Genomic DNA, 24,055 nt, shown 5'->3' on the forward strand with positions numbered 1-24,055 from the left:
CTGATGAGCTTCCAGGTTAGTGAGTGCATCCAAGTGCCAGGGCGATGATGCGCTCCAGTTCTACTCGGACAGAAGCTCCAGCGCTTAGGAGGTTTGTGGACTTTGCCTTATGTCACCTCTTCCTCTAGCTGTCCGTCTGAATCCTCTAAAATACCCTTTACAATAAACTGGTAAATGGAAGTGAATGTTTCTGAGTTCTGTGAGCCACCCCAATAAATTAATCAAATCCAAAGAACAGGGAGTGGGAACCTCCAATTTACTGCCAGTCAGAAGCACAGGTAACAACCAGGACTTGAGATTGGGGTCTGATGTGGGGCAGTCTTACAGTCTTACAGTCTTACCCTGACCCTGAAGGGCCTGATGCGACCTCCAGACAGTGTTAGAACCAAATTAAATTTATAGGACACCCAGTCAGTGTCTACTGAGAACTGAAGAATTGCTTGGTGTGCTAAAAAAGAAAACAGCACTTATTAGAAGTACTGTAATATAATCTCAAGGAGCAGTGACCTGACACAACAAGTTTCTTCACGTAAAAGAAAAGAATCGCCTGATCTTCAAAATGCTTATTACTGGGGTTTAGAAAGACTCCCACACATGAAGCTAGCACCACAAGAGGGTCTTTATCAACACCTTGGTTAAAATTCATTTTTTATTACTGCACAGCAAAGGAAAGGACAGGACAGGAGGACTTGTAAGTGGTAGGTGGAGACGAGCACGTAGATTTAACAGGGAACCTAACAAATTTCAGTTCAGTATATGCAGCTATCACCTCACCAAGCCAACACTTTGCGAGTCCACCACCTCTGTCACAGCACTGGGCCTCGAGAAGCGGTCCCCAGCTCGACAGCACCGACACCACCTGGAAAGCTGCAGAAACGCACATGCCTGGGCCCCACCTCACATCTACTGAACAATCTCTGGAAAAGGAAACCAGGAGTTTGTGTTTTAACAAGACTTCTAGACGATTCCGATGTACACTAAAGCCTGAGAACCAGAAACCTCCAGTAAAATCATATACCTTTAAGTATGAAACAGAACTGAAGCAGGAAATTCAGAAACTGGGGGGCAGAATTTTTACATCACTATGGATCAGGTGGAGGGAATTTTTATTAATAGTATCCCTCCTTTTTTATAAGGCATTTATATAACTAATACTATATCACTGATATTATTTAAGATTTTTCCAATGACCTCGACTTTTCAATCCATTCTGAGGCTGCTTTGTGCTTACTGAGACAGAACAATATCAAAAGTGTTCAGGGTGGGTGATAATACACTCCCAGGCAAAACTTACAGGCCTCGTGCATCATATTTGCAATTGCTAAGCTCTGAATTACGTTTTTTTAGTTCTTCCATCATATGGGATGTAAGAGTTGTCAGTAAAAACGAAAAAAGCCAAAATGTATACAGTATTTCTATAAAGTTTTCACTTCCCCGTATGAAAATTTGCCAGTGGGGTCAAAGTCCTGTGAAAGAGGCAATTCGGCTGCCAATTTAATTCGCACTAATTAGCATTCCTTTGTAAAAGGTAGATAAATACCTTTAAACTGCTTAATCATGCTCTGATGGTTTTCAATGGCTTCCTTTAAGATCATTTCAGGCTGGTCCATCTTCCACCGCCATTCAGTGCCCACTGGGTTGGTGTGGTGCCTGAGAACGAGAGGCAAAAGTTCTAAAGGACTCTCTGTAATAACACCTCAGTCATCTACTATGCCATAGTCCATAAAACCACAAAATTAGAGTTGGTTTCCCCCTAGGAGCTCAGCTATTTATAGCAGTGTTTTCCAGCTTATTCTAAGTCATGACATCTAGCAGAGAGGGTGAGATGGCAGAGAAGTGCCTAGCTAAGACTGAGGATTTAATCAGAACAATACGAAATGTGCAACCTTTTCTCCCAGCCACCCACCACCAGGTTAACAGGCATCCATTAACGACTGATAGAATATTGCTGGAAGAGTTGCACAATCACAGTGACTGACCCTCCCTGAGAGGCAACACAGTGGAAACACCTACAGCTTAGGATGGATCAGACATTAAGAAAAAAACCTGTCGGGGCGCCTGGGTGGCTCAGTCGGTTGAACGTCCGACTGCAGCTCAGGTCGTGATCTCATGGTTCGTGCGTTCAAGCCCCACATCGGGCTCTGCACTGACAGCACGGAGCCTGCTTTAGATTCTGTCTCCCTCTCTCTGCCCCTCCCCCACAGGTCTTCCCTCTCTCTCCCTCTTCTCAAAAATAAACATTAAAAAATATAAAGGAAAAACACCTGTCAAACCAGCCCCCATGCTACACACAAGGATCGCCTTGAGGAATTTTAAACCTGTGGTACACTGAAGGGAAGCACAGAAACAGTGAATCTCAACTCAAGCCCAACTCCTGACTAGATTAACCTAAACTCCAAAAAGTAAAGGCCTAGCAGAAAGGAAAGGTGTACTGATTTTCAAACACACAAAAAAATGCACCTCATCTCTTAAGTACTACATAAGAAGTCCAACTTTAAACAAAAACAAAACAGAAAAAAAAAAAGAATACAAAAAACAAGAAAACAACACATTCCCCATAGACAAAGCAATTGGCTGAACCAAACTCTTGACCCAAGTGGTGAAACTATTTGACAGGGAATTTTAAAAAACTATGATTAATATGTTAAAAGCCCTAATAGAAAAGGTGGGCGATGTGCAAGATCAGATGGGTAAATTCAGCAGAGAGATGGAAATTATAACACAACCACCAAAGAGAAATGCTAAATATGAAAAACAGGCCTTCGACCAGTTCAGCAGTAACTTGTAACAGCTGAGGAGAGAGTAAAAAAACTTGGAGACCAATGCAAATAAGCCACCTAAAACACAAAGTTTTCTTTTTTAAGTGGGGGAAAAAAAAAGGGGGGGGGGGACACAGCATCTGAGAGCTGTGGGACAACACAATACCTCCAAAATACACATACTTGGAATCCCAGAAGGAAAACAGAGATAACAAAGCAGAAGAAATAGTAGAAAAATGACCACTAACAATTTTTCACAGGTAGTGAAAAACAACCACAGATCCAAGCAGCTCTCAGAACAACCAGGATGCATTTATTTTATTTATTTATTTTAAGAGAGAGAGAGAGAGCACGCACGCATGAGCAGGGGAGGGGCAGAGAGAGAGAGGGAGAGGGAGAATCCCAAACAGGCTCTGCCCTATCGTTGCAGAGCCCTCTCGCAGACCTCAAACTCATGAACCCAGAGATCATGACCTGGACCGAACCAAGGGTGGGATGCTTAACCAATTGAGCCACCCAGGCATCCCCAGGATATTTAAAAAAAAAAAAAAAAAAAAGACAGCCTAAAAAGACACATAACCTAAGAACAAAAGATTAAAAATTACATCTGACAACTCATCAGAAAACAAAAGCCAGCTGAAATTATAATGACACCTGAGAAGCATGCTTAAAAAAAAAGGAAACAAAACTCATGGACCAGAATTCTAAACTCAGAGTATCTTTCAGAAATGGAAAATAAAGGCTTTTGCACACAAAATCTGAGAGACTTCCTTGTCAGAAAACCTACATCACAAGGTATGTTAAAGGGAATTGTTTACACTAAAGAAACAAATACTAGATAGAAACCTGAAACTATACAAAGAAATAATGAGCACTGGAAAGGGGGGGAAAGGGGAAAATCATATTTACCTTTTTTACCTTTAACTGCTCTAAAAATAACTGACAGTGTAAGTAAAAAAGAATAGCAATGTACTATGCGTTTACAACTTATGTAACACTTACTATGCCAACAATAGCAAAGGGTAGTAAAGAGGAATAGGGAATATACCGTTGTCAAATCCTTACACTACATATGAAGGGGTATATTACTTGATGGTAGACTCTGATTAATTAAAGATGTACATTGTAACCCTTAGGGAAATCTCTAAAATATTTTTAAAATACATAAATAATAAGCCAAGATTAAACATAAAATCATTTGGGGCGCCTGGGTGGCTCAGTCAGTTAAGCGTCCGACTTCAGCTCAGGTCATAATCTCACAGTCTGTGGGTTCGAGCCCCGCATCGGGCTCTGTGCTGACAGCTCAGAGCCTGGAGCCTGCTTCCGATTCTGTGTCTCCCTCTCTCTCTGCCCCTCTCCTGCTCATGCTCTGTCTCTCTCTGTCACAAAAATAAATAAAAACATTAAAAAAATTTTTTCTTAACATAAAATCATTTAAAATGCTCAATTAACATGACAGCAGGTAGAAAAATAAAAAACAGAATAGATAACAGCAAGATGTAGATTTTAATCAAACCATACCAATAGTCACTTTCAATATAAATGGTTTAAAGCATCAGTGAAGAGAGATTATCAGATGAGTCTATATGAGGCCACTGCACTGATGGTGTGCACCCTGCTTAGGATTCTCTCTCTCCCTCTGCCCCTCCCCTGCTTGCTTTCTCTCTCTCTCTCTCTAAATAAACATTTTTTTAAAAAAAGGAAAAGAAAAATTATATGAAGCCAGAATTACTCTAATACAACAACAACAAAAAAACAGATGAAGACATTACAAGGAAACTACAGACCAATACCCTCCATGAACAGAGACACAGAAACCTAAAAAAACAAAACAAACAAACAAAAACCCTGAGCAAATCAAATTCAGCAACACATAAAAAGGATAATGTGTCACAAGCAAGTACCGTTTATCCCAGAAACACAGACTGGTTCAATATGCAAAAATCAATCACTTTAGTTCACCAATTTCCTTTTTTTTTTTTTTTTTTTTTTTCAGTAGGCTTCATGTCCAGCATGGAGCCCAACACAAGGCTTGAACTCACAACCCTGAGATCAAGACCTGAGCTGAGATCAAGAGTCAGACACATGGGGCACCCGGGTGGCTCAGGAGGTTAAACGTCCGTCCGACTCTTGCTTTCGGCTCAGGTCATGATCTTGCGGTTTCATGAATTCAAGCCCCATGTCAGGCTCCGTGCTGACAGTGGGGAGCTTGCTTGGGGTTCTCTCTCTCTCTCCCTCTCTCTCTGACCCTCCCACACTCGTGCTGTCTCTCTCTCTCTCTCTCTCTCTCTCAAAATAAATGCATAAATTAAAAAAAAACAAAAACAGTTGAACACTTAACCAACTGAGTCACCCAGGCACCCCTCTGATTCACCATTTTAACAAAGTGAAGAAAAAATGATTATCTGAATAAAATGCAACATCCATTAATGACAAAAACTCTCAGCAAACTAAAAATAAAAAACAGAATCTCTTTAATCTCATGAAGGGGATCCAAAAAAACCCTCATAGCTAACATCAAACTTAACAGTAAAAGAATGAATGCTTTCCTCTTAAGATCTGAAACACTGTAAAAATATCCTTTCTGACCACTCCTATATAGCATGTAAATCCTAGTAGTGAAATGAAGCCAGAATAAGGAGTAAACTCTCTCTTCACAAATGACATGTTTGTCTACATAAAACTTCAAAAGAATCTACAAAAAATATACTGGAACTAATGAGAACTAGTAAGAGAGCCTAGCAAGTGCATAAGATGCATGGTCAATATACAAAAATCAACTGTCTTTATTATATACTAGAATGTGTGGTATTGGCCAAAGAAAGACACATAGATCAAAGGGACAAATGAATCCAGAAATATACCCAACTTATATTATTGTGAACTGATCTTTTTATAAAGGTGCAAAGGCAATTTAAGGGAGAAAGGATAATCCTTTCAATAAATGTTGCTACAACAGTTGGATATCCAAAAGCCAAAACAAAAAACAAAACAAACAAACAAACAAAAAAAAACAATTTCCATGCATACCTTGAACATCATCAGTAATAAGACAAACTGATAGCATATACCTTCTGGTAGGACTGATATACTGAGAACACATTGCTTCACACAAAAATATACATAATTTCATTCTCATTATGAAAATAAACCAAATACAAATTGAGGAACCTTCTACAAAATACTTGACCAGGATTTTTCAAAAGTGTTAAAGCCATAAAAACAAGGAGAACTAAGAAACGGTCACAGACTGGAAAAGACTAAGGACACATAACAACTAAATGCAATGTGGGATGCAAGACCGGACCCTGGAATAGAAAAAGAGCAGTAATGGAAAAACTGGCAAAATCTCAACAGTCTCCAGTTTAATTAATAGTGTTACATATATTTTAATTAGCAAGAAATGTGAATTTCTTGCTTGTGATAACTGTCCCATGTCCCATGTTAAGATATTAACACTACTGGAAGGTAAATGAACGGACACCAGAACTTTCCAAACAACCTTTGCAACCTGCCACATAAGAAACAGTTTTCCTTCCTTAAAACACGAAACGTTGGAAACACAGGGAAAGAAGCATCATATTCACATGCTGAAGTATAAATTGATATGATCTGGGTCTAAAATACATAGTAAAAATCCAAAAACATTTTATACAGCAGAGTACTCATTACAACACAACCAGCCATAATAGCAAAAACAAAAACAAAAAACCTATCTTGATGAGCACCGAGTAATGTACAGAATTATTGAATCATATTGTACACGTTCAACTAATATAACACTGTATAGTATACTTCAATTTTAAAAAAGAAAAAATTATATTTGCAAAAATTAAACCCATCTTGACCACGATCTCTTGTTTTTCAATGCTGGACTCAGTGTTTTAATATATTGTTTAGGATTTTACACCCATACTAATGAATGAAACTGCACCGCAATATTTGTTTTTAATGCTGTTCTCTGGGTCGCTATCAAGGTTACGCTAGTGTTTTGTTTTGTTTTTTAATTTTCTTTAACGTTTATTTTATTTTTTGAGAGACAGAGCACTAGCGGGGGAGGGGCAGAGAGAGAGGAAGACGCCAAATCTGAAGCAGGCTCCAGGCTCTGAGCTGTCAGCACACAGCCTGACAGCAGGGCTCGAACCCATAAACCGTGAGTTCAAGACCTAAGCCAAAGTCAGACACTTAACCGACTGAGCCACCCAGGCACTCCAGTTACACTGGTTTCTTAAAATTAGTCTATGAGTGTTCCCTTTTTCTTTGCTTTCTGGAGAATTTCTTTTCCTTGAGTATTTGCTTAGAACTTACTTATAAAACCATCTAGGTCTGGTTTCTTTTTGATACGGTTTGTAACTACCGATTACATTACTCTACAGTGATTACAGAACTGCTCAGAATGACATTCTTCCTGAATTACTTTTGAAAATCTAAATTTACAAGGAATTTAGAAATTGGGAACCGGCCAGTGATTTCCAGGGACTAGGAATGTGGAGGGCAAGGGAGTAGGGGTAGCAAGAAGGAGACTTTTGGTGATGGAAAAAGTCTGTATTTTGATTGTGGTGATGGACACACAATTCAAAAATATGATAGAATTGTATAGGAATACATACATACGTACTCCCACCACACAAATGCGTGCATTTAAAACTGATGAAATCTGAATAAACTCTGTAGATTTTTTTAAATAAATAAATAAATTTACAAGGAATTTGATTATTTTTCAAATTTTCAAATATTAATACTTTACTGTCTACTGTCTTCAATCTTTGCAGCATCAATAATTATTTATCCTCTTTCATTAGTTAATAGTATTTATTCCCTCTCTCCTTTTTTGATCTCACAAATATCATTAAACTTCTACCAATTTCAATTGCATTTGATTGATAACATCCCCACACACCACACTACCTAATCAAGTCTTTAAGATTTTGTTCTTGAAATTTATTTGCTATTTATCTTCTACCAGAGCAAAAAGAGCGCATCAAAAAATTTACGGGAACAGCTCAAGTTCATTTGCCTTAAACCAAACTACAAAGCACATTCAGGCCAAAAAAAAACACAAAAAAACAAAAAACCCAAAACACAACAGAGTGAACAGATAACCTAAGAAATAGACAAAGATATTTACAAACTATATATCAGATAAGGGTCAATAACCAAAATATATATGGAATTCCATTAATTCAATAGCAAATAATAATAATAATTCAATTTTAAAGTGGACAGAGGACTTGTAACTCAATTTTTAAATGGGCAGAGGACTTGACATTTCTCCAAAGAAGACATACAAACGACCGACAGGTATATTAAAAAATTCTCAACATTACTAATCATCAGGGAAATGCAAATCAAAATCACAATAAGATATCATCTCATACCCATGACTATGGCCACTATCAGACAAAAAATAAAGTAAAATAAAATAACACATGTTGGCAAGCATATGGAGAAATCAGAACCTTATGCACTATTAGAAAAGCAAAATGGGCTCGTGAGTTCGAGCCCCGCGTCGGGCTCTGTGCTGACAGCCCAGAGCCTGGAGCCTGTTTCAGATTCTGTGTCTCCCTCTTCTCTCTGTCCCAAACCACTTGCATTCTGTCTCTGTCTCTCTCAAACATAAATAAACATTAAAAAAAAAATTTAAAAAAAAAAAAAAGAAGAAGAAAAGCAAAATGGTATAGCCACTATGGAAAGCAGTATGGAAGTTATAAAAATAATTAAGAAGAGAACTACCATTTGATAAGAATCCCACTTCTGTGTATTTTTCCAAAAGAATGAAAAACAGAATCTCAAACAGATATACCCACTCCCACGTTTACTGCAGCATTATTAGCCACGATGTGTGAATAAAGAAAATGTGGTATACACATACAATGGAATATCATTCAGCCTTAAAAAAGAAGAAAATGCTGCCATATGTGACAAAGTGGACTAACCTGGGAGACATCATGCTAAAATGAAATAGACTGTCTACAGAAGGACAAATACTGCACGATATCACTTATATAGGGTCTATATAATAGTCACACACACAGAGGCAGAGAGTAGAATGGTGTTGCCAGGGGCTAAAGGAGGGGGAAATTGGGAATTGCTATTTAACAAATATAAAGCTTCAGTTACATAAGATGATTAAGTTCTAGAGAACCTTTCATTTCGATGAACAATACTGTATTGTACTCTTAAAATTTTGTTAAGAGAGCAGATCTCAGGTATTCTTACCACAGTAGTAATAAAAGTAACAACAACAACAACAACAACATTACTTTGGAGCAAAATTAAATTACAATCCTACTAAATATGGGGAATGAGGAAATTTTGTGGAAGAGACACACCTTAGTCACTACTTTAAAGACAAAGGCCCTTTGAACATGTTTCTCTCTTGCTTTCCAAACGATGATTTAATTTAACAGATTAAAATCTGGTTCTAAATCTATATGCGCTTTGATATGAAAAGATCTCTATAAAGTAGGAACAAAAAAAGCAACATGCAGAACACTGTAAAGCAGTCTGCCACTTGTGTGTGTGTGTGTGTGTGTGTTTACAAAGACACACACACACACACACACACACACACACACACACAATATCTATTAGCACCTGTGCAGAATATCTCTGAAAACCCAACTGACTGAAAGACAAGGATGAAAAAAGGATTTTCACAGTATAACCTTTTACGCATTTTGAATTTTCACTATATGCAAGGATGACCTTTCAAAATACATTTAAAATATATTTTAAAGACTCGTGTTTACCATTCAAGCAAAACTTTCTTAAAAGCTTTATTCAAATATAATTCACCTACCATAAAATTCCATTTAAAGTGTACAACCCAATGGCATTCAGTATGTATGTTCATAGAGTTGGGCATCCATCACCACAAAGCAATGTTAGAACATTTTGGTCAACCCCCAAAAGAAACCCTGCTCCACTTCGCTATCACTCTTCAATCCACACATCCCCCCAGGCCCTAAGCAACCATTGATCTACTTTCTGTGTCTACAGGTTCCTCTATCCTGGGGCATTTCATAGAAATAAATGATACGATTATCCATATGTTTTTTTGTGATTGGCTTCTTTCACTTAGTGTTACGTTTTCAAGGTTCATCAATTTGTACTATGTATCACTATCTCATTTCTTTTTGTTTCCAAATAATATTCCATTGGTGGATATTTTGTTTACCCATGCATCAGCTGATGAGCATTTCGTTTATTTCCAATTGGGGAATATTATTACCTTTTCATGTGTTATTTGTATATCTTCTCTGAAGAAGTCTGTTCAGATCCTTTGCCCATTTTTGTAATCAGGTTATTTGTTCAAGACAGATACAACTTTTTTTAAAAAAATTTTTTAACGTATTATTTATTTATTTATTCAGAGACAGAGAAAGACAGAGCACAAGCAGGGGAGGGGCAGAGAGAGGGGGAGACATGGAATCCAAACAGGCTCTAGGCTCCGGGCTGTCAGCACAGAGCCTGACGTGGGGCTCAAACCTATGAACACGAGGATCATGACCTGAGCCAAAGTCGGATGCTCAACTGACTGAGCCACCCAGGCGCCCCAAGACAGATATAACTCTTAACTTGACATCTCAAAGTAAAAATTTTCACTTACACAGGCAGAAACGGGAGACAAACAATGGTAAGTCTGGGCTATCTACACACATAACACTCAACAACTCTTTCTGAAAATGAGCAGAGTAATATTTTATCTATCTAAAGCCATCTGCTACCCATATTATCCAAATGAAGTCAGAGAAACTCATTTAGGAAAACTCACATCTGCACATCATGTTGCAGTTTGAAGTACTTTCATATGCACCATCTCCCTCAAGCAATTAAGCCTCATAGCAACCTTGTAAGGAAGGTATTACTGTTATTTTACAGTTAAGAAAACTGAGGCTCAGAGGCTGTTTTTAAGAACCTGTAAAATGAAACAAAAATAAACAAAATGCTCACATAAGCATTTAAATCAATTTTTGTAGGCCTTTTCTAACATATGTACTGAATTATTTATAACGGAGCCAGATGGTGGATTCTAATCTTAAAAGTCAGTGTATTAGTACTTCTTTATCAGAAGCCACAGTACAGGAAACCTCTCCATTTACTTTTATCTTTCTAACATCTCACTAATGAATTTGTTAAGTATATTGTTTGCTTTTTTAAAAACTGGGTAAATGTATTGCCTCAGAAACTAAAGAACTGCATTACTGGCTATAAACAGGTAATACAAGTAAGGGGTATTACCCACAAAATCCTCTTTTGAATCTTGACCTTCAAAAACAACAACGACAGGGGCGCCTGGGTGGCTCAGTCGGTTAAGCGTCCGACTTCAGCTCAGGTCACGATCTCCCGGTCCGTGAGTTCGAGCCCCGCGTCGGGCTCTGGGCTGATGGCTCGGAGCCTGGAGCCTGCTTCCGATTCTGTGTCTCCCTCTCTCTCTGCCCCTCCCCTGTTCATGCTCTATCTCTCTCTGTCTCAAAAATAAATAAACGTTAAAAAAAAAAATTTTTTTTAAAAAAACAACGACACACACACACACACACACACACACACACACACACACACAACTACTTATGTCAAGAATTTTAGGAAGAGAGAAGAGACTATAAAATGTGTAGCAATGAGAACTAGGACACAAAGCACTTGATTCTCTCCTCTACAAGCTAAGTATTAGGTGATCCAAATATTTCAGTTCACACAATCATATGACTTTTGTTTTGCAAATATTCATCCTATAATATTTTAAGACTTGTAAGCGCATACTCTATCACTAAACAGGAGATGTAATGAGGCACCCAGGCGGCTCAGTTGGTTGAGCATCTGACTCTTGGTTTCAGCTCAGGTCATGATCCTAGGATCGTGGGATCAAGCCCCACGTTGAGCTCTGCGCTGAGCATGGAGCCTGCTTAAGATTCCCTCTCCCTCTCCCTCTGCCCCTCTCCCCTTCTTGTGTTCTCTCTCTAAAATAAAGATAGATAGATTAATTAATTAAATTAAATAAAAAGGAGGTGTGACGTATCATTTTATTGCAATGCCACCACATTTTAGCAATCTCCTTGACTGAAATAGGAGCCGCGGATCTAGACTATACACAGGACTTTTCAACCTCAGCACGACTGACATTTTGGACACGGTAATTCTTTGTTGTACAGGTTTGTCCTGTCCTGTGCAATACAGGATGTTTAGGAGCATCTCTGACCTCTGCCCAAAAGACACCAGAAGTACCTCCCTCGATAAGAATGATACAAAATGTTTCTAGACATTGTCAAATGGCCCAGGTTCTGCCCTGCCCCCCCCACACACACAAGTGAAAAGCAGCAATTTTGCTCCAGCTGAGAATCACTGATTTAACAAGATGTCCAAAGAGATACATTTCAGTTGTTGTTGTTGTTTTCCACTATATCCCTGGATAACTAGACAAGGGAATACATGTACTTCCTTCAATAGGAGATGATGAGAATTTAATGAGATGATGATATTATGGGTGTATTCTTTCTTAAAAGATATTATTTTTTGTATTAACCTTCAACTGAGAGTGCTCGCTTCGGCAGCACATATAGTAACCTTCAACTGAGATATGTACAGACAGAACAATATGATGGCTGGGATTTGCATCAAAATAGTAAGGATAAATGGATAAATAGTAAGATAAATGGAATGCGACTGGCTTTGTGTTAATAAAATGCACACAAAAAATCTTATTATACTATTTACCTATATTCAAAAAACTCTGTAATCAAAGTTTAAAAAAAAAAAAAAAAAGAACTCTGCACAGATCTCAGGAGATAAACAATCTGCTGCTGAATGCACCAAAGTAAGAAAACAACACGTGGCTGACTGCCTGTAAAGAAACGCTGGGAGACAGGATCCTGGGTGAGTCAAAGCACTGAAAAGCACTCACATACACCAGGGAATAAAAGAAGCCTGAACCACACCGAGGATACAATGCATTCTAGGAAAAGCCCTGAAAAGACACTAAACTTTCACCTACATCTGATTTTCAGGCTCAGCACATGCAGGCAGTGAAGGCAAAGACAGAGTTGTCAATAAACAGCCTGGCCAAGCTTTGAAGGAATGCCCCAACACAGAATCTATCTGCAAAGACTTGGGGGGGGGGGGGGGGGTATTCCTCTTTTTTTCTTTGACTCCATGTGCTCAAGGAAATCTCTGTCAACACATTTCCTGGCCACTAAAACAAAGGCTTCACAGACAATACACAACATAGAATAAAGTCTGTATAAAAATAGTCTAGAAACTGACTAAACAAACAACTAAAACCCAGAGCAAGCAACAAAAACCTGAAGAATGGGAAGAATCTGATTTTCGGAGTTAGCACATCATAATATCCAAAATGTCAGTTGTCAATAAAACATTACAAAGCATACAAAGAAACAAGAAAAGCATGGACCACTCACAGGAGAAATTAACAAAAACTCTCCTTAAAGAAGCACAAACATTACACTTACTAGAAGAAGACTAAGTCACCTGTCTTAAACATGCTCAAAGAGCTAAAGGAAACCATGGTCAAAGAGCTGAAGAAAACCAGGAGAAAGATCTCAACAGATGCTGACAATAAATTAAGAAATACAAATGATAAAAAGAAACCAAAAAGAAGTTCTAGAACTGAAAAGTATAACAAATAAAAAATTCAGCAGAGGGCTGCAACAGCAGATTGAACAGCCTTTGAGAAGAAAGAATCAGTGAATTTGAAGATATGTCAATTATCCAATCTGAGGAACTGGAAAAAAAAAAAGTACGAAGAAAAGTGCACGCAGCCTTACAAGACCTGTGGGACAACCATCAAGAATACCAACATACAAGGCGCCTGGGTGGCTTAGTCAGTTAGGCATCCAACTTCTGCTCAGGTCATGACCTCACTGTTTATGGGTTTGAGCCCCGCATTGGGCTCTGTGCTGACAGCTCAGAGCCTGGAGCCTCCTTTGGATTCTGTGTCTCCCTCTCTCTCTGCCCCTCCCCTGCTTATTCTCTGTCTCTGCCTCTCTCTCTCTCTCTCTCTAATAAATAATAAATATTTAAAAAAAAAAAACAAAAAACAAGAATACCAACATATGTTTAATGGAAGTCCCAGAAGGAGAGGAAAGGGAAAAAGGGGCAGAAAGAATATGTGAAAAAATAATGTAACAACTTCCCAAATTAAAGACATGAATTTACACATCCAACAAGCTCAATGAATTCAAACAGAATACATTCAAAAAATCCACACCAAGACACAGCAGTTCATCAAACTGCTGAAAAACAAAGGATTCAAGGATCTTGAAGGAAGCAAGAGAAGACATTCATCACACATAAGGGATTCTCAGTAAGATTAACAGTCAATTTCTCAGCAGAAACAATCAAGGTCAGGACGCAGTGGGATGACATATTTGAAATGCTAAAAGGAAAAAAAATGTTAGCCAGGAATTCTCTATCTGGCAAAGCTATTCTTCAAAACCGAAGGAAATATTAAGACCTGTACTACAAGAAATGCTAAAGGCAGTCCCTGAAGCAGAAATGACAGGACACTAGACAGACATGCACCAAACAAAGAAATACAGAACAACATAAAGGTTATTACATAGGCAAATACAGAAGTCTGTATTACCGCACTTTTGGATTCTAATTCCTCTTTTTTTCCTATACAATTTAAAAGACAGATGTATATAACAATAATCACAAATGTATGTTAATGAGCACACAATGCATAAAGTTGTAATTTGTGACAACAACATAAAAGAACGGGAATGAAGCTCTGTATGAACAAAGTTTTTGAATACAGTTGAACCAAGGGTGGTCATAGTTCAAAATAAAGTCAATCTTCACTATTTGCTGATTCCATATTTGCAAAATCACCTACTTGCTAAACTTTATCTGTAACCCCAAAATCGATATTTGAGGCATATTTGTGGTCATTCGTGGCCACTCAGAGAGCAGCAAAAAATTTGAGTCGCATAGTACACACACTCCCAACTGAGGTCAAACAAGGCAATGTTCTCTTTGCCTTCTTGTTTAAGCTCTTGTACCGCAAACAGTGTTCTTTTGGCAGTCAACTTAATGCCCCATTTTCTGCACTTTGTGCTGTTTGTTAGTGATGCTACTATTTAAAATAGTCTCCAAGCACACCGCTAAAGTGCCGTGTAGTGTTCTTAGGTGTGATGTGCCTTGCAGGGAAAATACGTGTGTTAGGTAAGCTTCATTGAGGCGTGAATTACAGTGCTGTTGGCCGTAAGTTCAAGGTTAATGAATCAACAGTATATATAAAATAAGGCATCTTTAAACAGAAACACACATAAAACAAAGTTATGTGCTGATAAGATGGCAAATATGTTGTGCCAAGAGGAGTGCAAGAACCTAATCCTTTATTTCTCCTAAAAGTCACAGCTTAGTATTTGCTAATGCAGGATTCGTGCCAACTTTATAGAACTACCACAAATAAAGAAAATTAAATGTAGAGTGTTATAAATTTAAGAGGTTAGTTTTAATCCCGAGAGGAATAACCAAGAAAATAACTAAAAATTGTACAGAAAGGGAAACATTGTACACAACGAATTGTGTTATGTCAAATTGTACACAACAAAAAAATCAAACACAAAAGAAGGCAGTAATAAAGTGCGCAGCCAAAAAGATTAAAAACTTATAAAAACAAAGAGCAAAAGTGAATGGATCACATTCTCTAATTAAAAGCCAGAGATTGGGGCGCCTGGGTGGCTCAGCTGGGTAAGCATCTGACTTCAGCTCAGATCATGATCTCGCAGTTCGTGAGTTTGAGCCCCACATCATGCTCTATGCCAACAGCTCAGAGCCTGGAGCCTGCTCTGTCTGGATTGTGTGTCTCCCTCTCTCTCTCTCTCTCTGCCCCTCTCCTGCTCACACTCTGTCGTCTCTCTCTTAAAAATAAATAAACATTAAAAAAAAAAAAAAAAGCCAGAGATTGGCAAAATGGATTTAAAAAAAAAAATCTAGGGGCGCCTGGGTGGCTCAGTCAGTTAAGCGTCTGACTCTTGGTTTCAGCTCAGGTCATGATCTATCAATTCGTGAGTTAGAGCCCTGCTTAGGGCTCTGCACTGATAGTGTGGAGCCTGATTGGGATTCTCTCTCTCTCTCTCTCTCTCTCTCTCTCTCTTTTTCTGCCCTCTCCCACCAACTCTCTCACAATAAATAAACTTAAAAAAAAAAATCTAACAATATGCTGCCTACAAGAGATTCACTTTAGATCCAAAGACACAAATAGAAGTGAAAGGAGGAAAAAACATTTAATACAAATAGTAACCAAAAGAGAGCTGAGGCAGCTATACTAATATAACACAAAATAGACTTTAAGTCAAAAACTGCTACAAAAGACAAAGAAGAACATTATATATTGATAAACGGGTTAATCCATCAAGAACATGTTAACAATTATAACAAAATACATACTTAATAAAAGAACACCAAAATATATGAAGCAGAAATTTATAAGCTAAGGAGAAAATACAGCTCTAAATTAATAATTCTAAAATTCAAATCCACATTTTAAATAACGGACAGAACTAGACAGAAGATCAATAAAGAAATAGTACATTTGAACAATATGATAAGCCAAAAATACCTATGACATAAACAAAACAATATACCCCAAAACATCAGAATACACATTTTTTTCAAGTGTACATAGCACATTTTCTAAGTTGTACCATATGTTAGGCCAAAAAAATAGTGTCAATGAACTTTAAAAGACTGAAATCATATGAAATATTTGCTTCAACCACAATGGCATAAAATCAGAAATGAAGAACAGAAAGGAAACTGAAATATTAATGTGTGGAAATTAAACATAACACTTTTAAACAACCAATGGATCAAAGAAGAAAACATAGGGATATTACAAAATACTTAAGAGATGAATGAAATGTAGCTAAAACAGTGCTCAGAGGGAAATGTATAGCTATAAACACCTACGTTAAAAAAAAAAAAAAATCAATTACCTAACTATATACCATAAGATACTAGAAAAAAGAAAAGCAAATGAAGTTCAAGGAAGGATATCATAAAGATCAGAATAGAAACAAAAACATTAGAAAAAAATCAGTGAGCCCAAAAACTGGTTCTTGCAAAGATCAACAAACTGACAAACCTTTACCTAGATTGAAAAAAAAAGACTCAAATTAGTAAATTCGGAAATGAAAATTAACATCTCACTACCAACCTTACAGAAACAAAGAGGATTATGAAAAGACTATAAACAACTATATGCCAACAAATTAGATAAACAAGACAAAATGAACAAATTCTTAGAAATATACAAGTTCCCAAAACTGACTCATGTAGAAATGGAAAATTTAAACCAACTTATGACAAGTAAAGTAAGTGAATCAGTAAGTAAAACCTCCCTGCAAAGAAAAGCCCCAAAACAGGTTTTACTGGTGAATTCCTCTAAGGATTCAAAGAATCAACACCAATTCTTCCCAAACTTTTCCAAAAAATAAAAGAGGAGGGAACACTTCCTAACTCATTCTATGAGATTAGCATCATCCTGATAACAAAGCCATCCTAAAATAAATTTATTTCTCCCAAAGTGTCAGTTTGCAATTCTAAAAGTCCTTCACATGCATATAACTATAATTGACATTAATATGTTGTAGTTGAAAACAGCCAGGCCAGGTTCTTACTGCCCAAGAAAAAAGTTACAAAATAAGGGTATGTCAGAATGAGCTCTGTGATGCTGATAGGAGTTGAAGGTATCAGTACAAATTCATGGTTCCGTATTTTAATATACACAGACAGATATACACACATACATGTATTTTCTACTTCTATCTGCTGAGAAGGCCTGGAAGCACTAACACCTCAATAACAGTGAACGTAGCAAGCATCCAAATTTTAGACTTTAAATATCATTCTTCAATAAGGGAAACTAAGGCTCCTTAGAGAAGTGGTTGATTCCAAGGCTGGTCAGGGAAAACACAAATTGAGCCTGAAACTTCTTCTGGAGTCATATAACACACAGTGTTTTAAATGAAAGAAAAGCCACAGAAGTCAACCCAACAGAACTCTTAATGGCCAAAGCTAGAAAGATATGAGTAGTAAATAATAATAGTATTGGATTATAACCAAAGGAATAAGTATCCTTGAGTCCAAACTAATATAATATAAATTTTAAAATGGGGGAGAAATGATGCTTCCTCACAGAAGAATTCCATTATATGTTTAAAAAAAAAAAAAAAAAAAGGAAATAAAAAATAAACATTAGAACACCAAAGCAACAATTTGATGCAGGCAAAAATCCACAAACGAATGAAATATTTAGTGGGCAAATGCTTAAAGAGAAACAGCATATTTGCATAGGCTCAAAGTATCTTATCAAAATATTTATTACTTACAAAGAAGAAATCAATTTTAAGGTGGAACATTACACTTGAAAGCCTGGCAAACGCTACCTTAATTAAATGATAAAGGTTAACAACACCAGTATTAGGACATATTGATATCATATAGCCCTTAATAAGACCTGCTGGAAAGGTCACATTCCTTCTATGGTAGTCTTCCCCAAGTCCATAATTTCACTTTAACCATGAGAAAACATTAGACAAAATATCTGACCAAAACTCTTCAAAGGTGTCGAAATCATGAAGAACAAGGAAAGAACTATGGCAGACTAGAGAAAACTAAAGAGACATAACAACTCAATGTGATGTGGGATCCCAAACTGAATCCTGAAAGACCATTAGTGGGAAAGCTGAAGAAACTCAAATAGTTTCCAGTTTCATTAATAGCATTGCATCAATATTAATTTCTTGGTTTTGATCATTGTTCCAGAGTTAAGTAAGGTCTTTCTTAACATTAGGGAACATTAGGTGAAAGATATACAGAAACCCTACGATCTTTGTAACTCTTCTGCAAATCTGTAATTAATTTTTTTAATGTTTATTTTTCAGAGAGCATGAGTGGAGAGGGGCAGAGAGAGACAGAGCACAGAGTCAGAAGCAGATTCCAGGCTCTGAGCTCAGCACAGAGCCCGACTCAGGGCTTGAACCCACGAACCACAAGATCATGACCTGAACTGAATTTGGATGCTTAACCAACTGAGCCACCCAGGCACATCACACCGAGAATTATTTTTTAAAAAATTGTAATGTTTATTCATTTTTGAGGGAGAGAGAGACAGAGCACGAGTGGGTTAGGGGTAGAGAGAAAGGGAGACACAGAATCCAAAGCAGGCTCTAGGCTCTGAGCTATGAGCACAGAGTCTGATGTGGGGCTCAAACTCATGAATCTGAGCCGAAGTTGGATGCTTAACTAGCTAAAGCCACCCAAGTACCCCTAGAATTATTTTAAAACAAAAAGTTTATGCCTATAAGATTTTAATGATAGAACAAGAGTCATATTTTAAAGACTAAAAAAGGATGTAAAACAAATTAGAGAATGATTTCAACCACATTTTTAAAAAAGTGAGAAGACCCAGGAAAAAAAGAATGAAAGCAAATACTGGGAAGTGTTAACTATGATTTGTCTGGATTCTGGAATTGTAGATAGTTGTTTCTCTTTATACTTTTTGGTATTTTCCAAAAGTTTCTACAATAAACATGGATTACTTTTATGACCAATGATATAAAACCTTTTCTCAAGAGAAGAATTATAGGTCTTGTACCAATAGGATAGATAAATCAAGAAATGGCATAGACTGGAAAGTATTAAATCATTCTGGTTGCTAAAGAATGAAATATTGAGACTCTAGAATTAAGTATACAAATGGATATAGTGAGTTAGAGGAAGATGAACTTTTCAGCCTAAGCCACTGGATAACTAATGGTGCCATTACCAAAATAGTATGAAGAGGTTAACAGTATAATAGATTCCACTGTGGACAAATGGGACTTAAAGTACTTGTGGATCATCTGAGAAAATATATCCAACAGGCAACTGCAAACCAAGGATGAAAACTCAGAAAGGAGACGGGCTAGAGATAAAGAATAGAAAGGTGTCAAACTCCAGGTATTTAATGAAGCCACAGAGATGGTTTACTACCCCTCCCATTATAACATAGAGGAACAAAAGAAAGCCAAGGGTAGAATCAGAAAGATTCATCAGGTCAACAATAAGCCAAAGAGCTAAAAGGGGAAATTAAAAAGTAACTGTCAAAGGGCTGGGAGAAAACACTAGAAAAGACAGGTGTGTCTGAATCCAATAGAAGTAGAGAGCCTTGTTTTCTAGCATGTTTTCCTGGAGTTCAATTTAGAGGAGAATTAAGTCACCTCTATTCGATTTGATAGTAAAGAAGTCACTAGCTATCGTAACAAAACGAACTGCAATGGAGACATCAGCCAGCAGAGAATTGAGGTGGTGAAAAGCAAACAGGTGTTAGTGAAAGAGAAAAATGGATTAGTAGCAAGCACAAAAGATTTCTGCAATTTAGACATTTTCTTTCACTTAAAATTTCCAACTTTAAAAGACTGAATTCTACATACGAGGGACTGTAGTTGGCTTAAAGACATTTGAATTCAACACCCTGAATTTCCAGCAAGATAAATAAAAGAGCTTCCTATAACAAAACACCTAACATGATACCTTAGCATTAAAGTAGTCTTAAAAAGAAAAAGACAATAAAATGTAGAAAAGCAAGGTAAACACAAATCACAAAACGAGAGAATTAAAGTAAATATTCGTTAATGTATTAATTTATCAATATTTATCAATACCAACAATCACAATAAGACCAACTGAACTCCAAACAGACTTCTAAAAATCCAGCAATTCCAGGGGCGCCTGAGTGGTTCAGTTAGGCATCGGATTTCGGCTCAGGTCACAGTCTCATGGCTCGTGGGTTCGAGCTCCATGTCGGGCTCTGTGCTGACAGCTCAGAGCCTGGAACTTACTTTGGATTCTGTGTCTCCCTCTCTCTCTGCCCCTCCCCTGCTCGTGCTGTCTCTCTCTCTTAAAAATAAATAAACATTAAAAACTTTAAAAAAAAATCCATCAATTCCATATACAAGTGAAAATATTGGTCTATAGGGGCACCTGGGTGGCTCAGTGGGTTAAGCATTCGACTTCAGCTCAGGTCATGATCTTGTGCTGACAGCTCAGGGCCTAGAGTCTGCTTCTGTGTTTCCGTCTCTCTCTGCCCCTCCTCTGATCGCACATGCGTGCACACTCGCTCTCTCTCTCAAAAAATAAATAAATATTATAAAGAAAATATTGGTCTATAAAAGACTTATACACTAATGTTCACAGCAGCTTTATAATTGAGTCAAAACCTGGAAACAAATCAAATATTCAACTACAGATGAATGGAGAAACAAACTGTGGTATAACCATACAACAGACTGTGTGCTTCAGCAATAAAAGGAAAAAAATTACTGATGTATGTAACAACATGAATGAATCCCAAAAACATGTGTGACAAAAGAAACCAGACACAAAATATTGTTAAAATGTCAATACTACCCAATGCAATCTACACATTCAATGCAATCCCAATCAAAATTGCACCAGCATTCTTCTCGAAGCTAGAACAAGCAATCCTAAATTTGTATAGAACCACAAAAGACCCCGAATTAGCCAAAGTAATAGTGAAGAAGACCAAAGCGGGAGGCATCACAATCCCAGACTTTAGCCTCTACTACAAAGCTGTCATCATCAAGACAGGATGGTATTGGCACAAAAACAGACACATAGACCAATGGAATAGAATAGAAACCCCAGAACTAGACCCACAAACGTATGGCCAACTCATCTTTGACAAAGCAGGAAAGAACATCCAATGGAAAAAAGACAGTCTCTTTAACAAATGGTGCTGGGAGAACTGGACAGCAACATGCAGAAGGTTGAAACTAGACCACTTTCCGACACCATTCACAAAAATAAACTCAAAATGGATAAAGGAATTGAATGCGAGACAGGAAATCATCAAAACACTGGAGGAGAAAGCAGGAAAAAACCTCTCTGACCTCAGCCGCAGCAGTTTCTTACTCGACACATCTCCAAAGGCAAGGGAATTAAAAGCAAAAATGAACTGTCAGGACCTCATCAAGATAAAAAGCTTCTGCACCGAAAAGGAACAATCAACAAAGCTAAAAGGCAACCGATGGAATGGGAAAAGATATTTGCAAATGACATATTAGACAAAGGGCTAGTATCAAAAATCTATAAAGAACTCACCAAACTCCACACCCAGAAAACAAATAATCCAGTGAAGATATGGGCAGAAGACATGAATAGAGACTTCTCTAAAGAAGACATCCGGATGGCCAACAGGCACATGAAAAGATGCTCAACGTCACTACTCATCAGGGAAATACAAATCAAAACCACACTCAGATATCACCTCACACCAGTCAGAGTGGCCAAAATGAACAAATCAGGAGACTATAGATTCTGGAGAGGATGTGGAGAAATGGGAACCCTCCTGCATTCCTGGTGGGAATGCAAACTGGTGCAGCCGCTCTGGAAAACAGTGTGGAGGTTCCTCACAAATTAAAAATAGATCTACCCTATGATCCAGCAATAGCACTGCTAGGAATTTACCCAAGGGATACAGGAGTGCTGATGCATAGGGGCACCTGTACCCCAATGTTTATAGCAGCACTTTCAACAATAGCCAAATTATGGAAAGAGCCTAAATGTCCATCAACTGATGAATGGATAAAGAAATTGTGGTTTATGTACACAATGGAATACTACGTGGCAATGAGAAAAAATGAAATATGGCCTTTTGTAGCAACGTGGATGGAACTGGAGAGTGTGATGCTAACTGAAATAAGTCATACAGAGAAAGAGAGATACCATATGTTTCACTCTTATGTGGATATCCTGAGAAACTTAACAGAATACCATGGGGGAGGGGAAGGGAAAAGAAAAAGTTAGAGAGGGAGACAGCCAAACCATAAGAGACTCTTAAAAACTGAGAATAAACTGAGGGTTGGTGGGGGGTTAGAGGGAGGGGAGGGTGGGTGATGAGCATTGAGGAGGGCATCTGTTAGGATGAGCACTGGGTGACAATAAATTTCACATTAAAAAAATAAATAAAGTAAATGAATGTGTAAAAAAAAAAAGAAAGAAAGAAACCAGACACAAAAATGCATACTGAATGATTCCATTTTTAAGCAACTCTATAGAAAAAAGCAAACTAACACATATTGCCAGAAAGAAAATCAATTTGCCTGGTGCTAGGATAAGACGAGAGAAATTAACTGAGAGGCAGAGCACAAGGGAACCTCCAGGACTAACGTAAATGTCCTTCATCTTTTTTTTAATATGTATTTTTAGATGTTTATCTATTTATTTTTGAGAGACAGAGAGCATGTGTGCCTGCAAATGGGAGAGGGGCAGAGAGACAGGGGGACAGAGAATCCGGAGCAGGCTCCACGCTGCCAGCACAGAGCCCAACATGGGGCTTGAACTCACGAATCATGAGATCACGACCTGGGCCAAAGCCAAAAGTCCGACACTTAACTAACTGAGCCACCCAGGCGCCCAGAAAATATCCTTCATCTTGATTGTGGTCACAGTCACACAGATGTACACATATACCAAAACTCACTGAACTATATCTTTTAAACAAATGCATTTCAGGGAGACTGGGTGGTTTAGTCGGTTAAGTGACCAACTTCGGCTCAGGTCTTGATCTCACAGTTCATGGGTCCCAGTCCCGCATCGGGCTCTGTGCTGATGGCTCAGAGCCTGGAGCCTGCTTCAGATTCTGTCTCTCCCTCTCTCTCTCTGTCCCTCCCCAATTTGCACACACTCTCTCTCTCTCTCTCTCTCAAAAATAAATAAAACATTTTTTAAAAATTTTAAACAAATGCATTTCACTGTACGTAAACAAAGCTTCAATAAAGTGGATTTTTAAAAATTTATCCAGCCAAACACTTGTTTACAAGTAGCCCACCTAAAATATAAGCATGCACAATGATTGAAGTTACATGAAGAAACAAAAAAGAAAGACTGGGCAAGAACTAGTAATCAAAAGAAATTTAGTATAGTTATATTAATATCACAAAGCATAGACTTTAAAGCAAAAAGGCATTATTATGGATAAAGAGGATGACTAAATAATGATAAGACAAATAATCAGTTATATAAAATAAATTTCATTGCTGTTTTATTACCCAACAATTAAAAATACCCTCTTTTGGGGTGCCTGGGTGGCTCAGTCAGTTGAGCATCCAACTCTTGATTTCACCTCAGGTCATGATCTCACCATTCATGAGTTTCAGCGCCCCTGTCAGGCTCTACAACTGCTTGGGATTCTCTCTCTGCCCCTCCCCCACTCACACTCGCTCACTCTGTCTCAAAATCAATGAATAAACTTAAGAAAAAAGCAC

At 37.7% G+C, this 24,055-nt stretch overlaps 1 protein-coding gene across 2 annotated transcripts in view; it reads right to left on the minus strand.

Annotated features, from left to right (window-relative positions):
* Window positions 1–24,055, minus strand: part of LOC132689408 (S-adenosyl-L-methionine-dependent tRNA 4-demethylwyosine synthase TYW1) — a 212,766-nt gene that overhangs the window by 111,165 nt on the left and 77,546 nt on the right. For both annotated transcript variants that reach the window (XM_078440106.1, XM_078440107.1), the window contains exon 11: window positions 1,541–1,650. In XM_078440106.1, coding sequence (XP_078296232.1) covers window positions 1,541–1,650 — 110 coding nt within the window. The remainder of the gene's footprint in view (window positions 1–1,540; window positions 1,651–24,055) is intronic.

This window comes from Panthera onca, chromosome E3, assembly GCF_046562875.1.
Source record: "Panthera onca isolate mPanOnc1 chromosome E3, mPanOnc1 haplotype 2, whole genome shotgun sequence".
Lineage (NCBI taxonomy): Eukaryota > Metazoa > Chordata > Mammalia > Carnivora > Felidae > Panthera > Panthera onca.